Source organism: Chelonia mydas, chromosome 10 (assembly GCF_015237465.2).
Source record: "Chelonia mydas isolate rCheMyd1 chromosome 10, rCheMyd1.pri.v2, whole genome shotgun sequence".
Lineage (NCBI taxonomy): Eukaryota > Metazoa > Chordata > Testudines > Cheloniidae > Chelonia > Chelonia mydas.
Window position 1 is genome coordinate 17,059,525 of NC_051250.2, and position 6,000 is coordinate 17,065,524.

At 41.5% G+C, this 6,000-nt stretch overlaps 1 protein-coding gene across 1 annotated transcript in view; it reads left to right on the top strand.

Moving 5' to 3' along the window:
* The window catches only part of PDILT (protein disulfide isomerase like, testis expressed), a 36,900-nt gene extending 31,490 nt beyond the window's left edge, over positions 1–5,410 (top strand). Inside the window, exons 10-11 of the mRNA XM_007064386.4 lie at positions 3,491–3,580; positions 5,202–5,410. Of these exons, the coding sequence (XP_007064448.3) occupies positions 3,491–3,580; positions 5,202–5,273 (162 nt within the window). The 3' untranslated portion in view covers positions 5,274–5,410. The remainder of the gene's footprint in view (positions 1–3,490; positions 3,581–5,201) is intronic.
* The last annotated feature ends 590 nt before the right edge of the window (positions 5,411–6,000 follow it).

A 6,000-nucleotide genomic window follows, 5' to 3' on the forward strand; every position in this document is an offset into this window, starting at 1 on the left:
AAGAGAAAACGCCAGCTCTGGATCCAAGAAATTCAATTTTATGATACTGTTATAATTAAAACATTACTCAGCTTTTCATTTTTCTCCTCATGCCCCACACGTAAATTAAATTCTAAGACATTTGTACTTGCCCTCATTTAATCTTTTAGGGAGAGAGATATTTTTCCCTTGGACGTGTATGCACAACTTCTAATGAACTGAACAGCAGCCCCGCAGATCCCTAATGGGTCTGGCCTTAATGTATACATTCTCATCCCTCTCACTTTGCAGTTTTCCACTCAATATTCTTTTTAAAAACATATTAATGACCTTTTATTTTCTAAAAAAATTAATGAAGAGTTGGCACATCAGGCTGTTGCTGAATTCTGTTACTAATTATCTATATTCTGTGGATGTGTTCTGAGGCCCCAGTCAGGGATTAGGGTTTCATTGTGCTAGGCGCTGTACATGCCTAATACAAAGATAGGGCCTTCCCCCAAAGAGCTTACAATCTCTCCTACCACATTCTTGCCTTAGACTGGAGTTTGGTGCCCAGATGCTAAGCAGATGGTCAGAGAGAAAGAGGAGCAGGAAATACACTACTTGCTCCTTGTAATACTTCTGTGGTGTTTATCCTTCTCTCATGTTAGGGATGGGAACTAAATGCTAGTATGACAAAGGTCAATGAAAATTGTGAGTTTCCCCTCTCTGTAAGCCTCTCTCTCATAAATGGTCCCTTTGTAGCCTTCTCTCATGCTCATCTTTGCATCTTCTTCCAGTCTGACCCTTCTGCATCGGTTAGTCTCTGTCTTCTCATGCACCAAATGATCTCCTGCCAATCTCTTCCCAGAACCTATTTCTCCCTCATAGCCTTTCAGACATGACCCCTGTATGATTCTAACAGACCAGGTGAAAATCATGCCAGCACATAGGGAACACTGTATGTCTGAACTGTTGTCTCTGTGTCCCGTCTTGAGCATAAATTCCTTGAGGCAGCAGCCACATCTCTGTATATTTGTACAGCACCAAGATGATTGTCAGCTTTCAACAAATAGTAATTACAATGCTTCACGCAATGCCCAACTCCCAAGACAGGGATTTTGTTGGTGTAGGAGGGCTGGTGGTTCTGTATCAGTGTCTACTCTACCCAACACCTTTCACTGTTAAAGAATTACAGATAGGAAGAGCTCTATGCTGGATGAAGATAGTGATAACTTTCTGGATGGCACTTTAACCTCACATTGTAAGAAAAGCCTGGAGAGTAAAACCCTTGAGATAAGATTCCCCCACCCCCGCAGACAAATATCAAACCCCCCTTATATCTGGGTGCTAGATCCTGGTCTCATTAAATCAATGGGAGTTTTGCCACTGACATCAATAGGAGCAAGATCAGATCCTTGTTTTCTAGGACTAAGGTAAGGAGGATGTCATGACTTCCAAGAACTATAATCTCCCTCAGGCTGTCCTGAAAGGACTGTGATAAAGCCACGAGGAAAATAACATTACTGCATGCTCCGCCCCAGGCCTATTCAGTTGACGGGTGCGCAAACAGACACTTTCTCACAATACGAAGATGGTTTTATGGAATACCCATTTTTTCTCAGGGGTATTAGCTGTCCCTCATTCAAACCATGCCTTTAGATTTTGGCCATTTAAGACTGGATTCTGCTTTCACTGATAGCACTGGCAAAACTCCCACTGATGTCAATGGGAACAGGATTCGGCCCATGAACAAGATTTTCAAAACTAGGAGCCTCGCTAGGGTTCTAAATGAGTAACTAGAAAGCTGGTGGGGGCTCAGCTCTTAAGTCCACATTTGGATACCTCTGTAAACAGCCGGATTTTCAGAAGTGCTTACTCAGGGGTCTGGTTTTTGAAGTCTTGGCCTTAATAAAGATTTGTTTATTCTAACAAGTGAATAGTGACCATTGACATGAAGAGGACAATTTGTTGTCAAAAGCAATCAGCCACCGTACTGAATCAGAAAACTCTTAAATCCCCTAGGTAAATGTGGAGAGTTGAAAAAATATAGTCGGCATTTAACTATCTGATAGGGACAGTTACCATCAGCGCTGAAGGAACATGGAGATATTTCATCTGCTTACACCCTCAGAAGGAGCGGCTGGGTCTGCCAGACACTAGTTGAGATCTTTTGATGAAACAGACTGACTCCCTGTTTGCTGTGTGCAAATAAAATATAAATTAGCATTTTTTCAGATGGTGTTTAAGGCTGACAATTCGTTTTTGTTTCTTGGCACTGAGACATACGCATTTATTTCCTCTTAAGAACTGAATGCTCTGAGAGATGTTGAAAATTCTCCCTGGGTGCAAACCCCAAGGACAGCTTAAGAGGGTGGTTTATCTCACTTTGAAAACCTTCAGGCTCTGAGACCCTGCTGCTTTAGCTATCATTGATTACCTGACCAGAGGGCAGACAGGCTCAAGATTTTTTGGAGAACATGTATCTTCTCTGAAGGAGTCAAAACAACTGTTTTGTTCAAGAAACTTAAAAAGCCATGAGCACTTTTAAGGAAACATCACATAAGGCAGCTGTATATTTTCTTGTCATATTCAAACTATTTTAATGCATGGACAAAATGAATACCTGGTGGAAGTCAACTGAAATCACAAGGGAATGGAGGAATTTTGCACATAGTATTTTGAATTCAAACAGGGCAGATCCTCCTTTGGGATAAATCAGCATAGTCCCATTTATTTCAGTGCAGGTAGATCAGTTTACACTGCCTGAGGATGTTTAAAGTTGCTCAGATCACAAGTGGGCACTTTTGTGTTACGCAGATACAACCTTACACTACATTATGGCTAAACACATTTACAATCTTCCTTAAGCTCCCACACAGCAAGTTTTGAAAAATCCTCTAAAACGGTGCTGTATTCAGCGATTGTTGGAGAATTCTAAAGCTCTCAGTGTGAAATGATCTTTCTTCCAAACTCCCTAAACAAACATTCAGCATTGCCATTCTGTCTCAACACATGAAGTATTCTCCACAGCCATTAAGTATAGCCAAATTTACTTTAGTTCATCTTCCTCTTGTTCTAATTTAATCATCCTAGGTGGAGGATTTCAAAGCCATCTAATAGCTGTCAATGTCCAATTCCAATTAAAATGTTTTAGGCAGCTTTGAAAAGCTCACCCATACTCTGTATGGTCTCTATTCTGTAAAAAAATGCATGCATCTGCTTAATTATATGCATGAGATGTCAATAGTTAGTTGGCAGGATCCAGGCCTAGTATAATAAGGTAAGGTACTTTGTGTGGTTTGTGCAGGATCCCCTCCTTTCTTCTCACAGGTATTTATATCTATCTCCTTCCCCATTCTGGATATCCAATTAACTTTAGAATTTGTTGAGTCTCCTCCATGGCTTTTTAAACTAAATGCAAGAGTCCAGAGTCTGATAAGCCTGCATAACTCAGAAATCCCTGTGTGCTGTGGTCCGATTTCAGGCATTTTATGCATAGAATAATTCTTTACCCTTCTATTCTTTTCAGGTTGTGGTATATGATGGGGAATACACCCTTGAGGCTTTTGCTGAATTCTTAGAAAAACAAAGCAAGCCAAAAGTAGAAGCAGCAGAAAAGGTAAAGGATTTGACCTTCCACTCAGCCACACCTGGGTTTACAACACATGATCCTTCTTTTCTTGACGCTAATGTTACAGGTCTCTGAGCCAAGAAGCTCGCGTAGCCACCTACTGGACAGCAGGAAGCAATTGCTATCTGGGCAAGAGAGAACTGAACTTTGACTGGGTTTTGATTTTACAAATCAAAGCCTCAGCCGAAGTTGGTTGGGATGAAAATTGGAAAGGTTCACATCTAGCTCCCATTTTATCCACTTCCTTTAAGTTCAGAGGGGCTTCTCTCCTTTCTAAGTACTGTGGCAGAAGTAACTGCAATGTTTTCCTTTCCTTTTTGTGATCCGGATTGGACTATAGCCTGGATCACCAACCACAAGTTTTGGTGCCCTTGACTCAACCTGTCTCCAGGATGCTGGGCTTCATCTGCTGCCGAGCACACGATGTATGCACGAGATGCTCCATATTGACTCAGTTGCATATTTACACGTATTTCATTATGAAAGAGTTAATGACAAATAATATAGTTTAACAACCTGAGACTCAAGCTACATGTAGAAAACACAGAAAAGGAATGATAGAGTCCTCACACCTAACTTCTGATGAGAAAGGATATGCAAGGACAACTTGGTGCATAATCTGCCTTTCACTGGAATCCAGGGCCTATTCTGCCAAATGAGTGAGAAGGAAGGTGCCCAGGATGCACTGAGGATGCCACTGAAATTGCCCTGTTAAGGTACAGGGAAGCAATGAGATGGTGGATGGAGAAATACTGAGGAATGTGATTCACCCTTCACTCAGGGCTTAGAGATGGTTCAATGACTAAGCAGCTAGTTTTGGGAAGCAGAGCTTCTTCTCCTGCTGTACATATGAAGGGGCTGCAGCTGTGGTGAAGGTTCTCCAGTCATGTGTTTGAAGGAGGGGTAGGAGTCACATTCACTCACTCTCCTCTGTGCTTACTATAGAGCTATGTGCATTCTGCTATTTCTCTCTTGGTGCCTTATTCCACTTTAAAGTATAAGGGCTGCAGGGTAATTCTACAGCCAGTCTGAAACCCTATCCAAGATGTGCTTTGCACTGCTCGAGGGAGAACATTTGGCATTAGCCCACCTGCTTATATTTGCTGTCCTTATCGAATGACACCCCAAATTGTCCAGCACAGTACTGCAGGAGACACTACGGTTTTTTGCACAGTGCACTGCTTGAAGTGCAAATCCCCTGTTGGACGAATACTTTTTGTTCCTTTACTGGGAAAGTTACAAATAGCAAACTCAAAGGGCAGCTCTTCTTAGGTTGCACTAGAAAAGACAAAGCATTATCTCTACAGGATTTTTAGATCTGCCCATGCATTACATAGTGAGAGTGACTAGTTTTTCAAGAGTTTATCAGAATTTCACACAAAGGGCATCTCATCTAAGCTTTGCCCAGGGGCTGAGGTATGGGTGCGAGATCGCATTTTTTGGTAACAGCAGCACTAGCTCTGATCTCATTAAGATGTAAAAGAGAAATCTAAAGTTCTTATAATATTTTTAAAACTCATTTTACGGAGAACAAATACTCACTAAAGCGATTCTTTTATCATGAGAGGCTATAACACAGAACTTCATTTGTGTATTTTATTTTTTAAAGACTCCTTCTGGAGAAAGCAAAGAGGATCTCACTGAGGAAGAGACTGTCATAAAACAGAAAGAAGAACTTTAATTCCACAGTGAAGGGGAAAGATTCCATAGGAGGATATCCTGAAGATGAGGATGCTCCACACTATGAGAACTTTGATAGCATCATGAGAATATAAGGATGCATCAAAAAACAAAAGAAAATAAAGAGAGATTATAACATCACTGTCTGGCTGTGCATCATTACTCTTTGGAATGTGACTTTACTGGTGTTTTCCCCCAACCTGGAATCAATGTCTCAGTTCTAAAAGTAATCTTCCATTTTGCCTTAAATGTTTTTATTGTCAGGGTGCACCCTCCACTCCTGTCTTTTCCAGTGCACACAGCCTGCTCAGAGACACTCTGATTGTGAGCACCATTTGTAGTTTATTTATGTTTCCCCTGTCACCTTTACAGTGATGCACAGTACCTTATCTACAACAGCACATAATCCTCAGCCCCTTAGATCAAGGATAGGAGAGGTGGGAGATCTCTCCTGGGACTAACTGAGAGTTTGTCTCTCTCATCCCCTCTTCCCCGGGCACTTCTTTCCTGTGCCTTTTCTAATTTCTGGGTGAATGAGTTAATTAGTAAATAGTGTCACAAGAGAAAGGATTAAGGCCCTACAGAAAACAGGACAAAGTTCATTCAGCATCCTAGCCTTTGTGAATGAAACCTGCAGAATGCACATTCACAGTAGTTCCCTGTTGCACCAATGCAACCCTCATGTCTTCAAGAGAAGGGGGAATTCATGCCATGGGAATGGAGCCAAA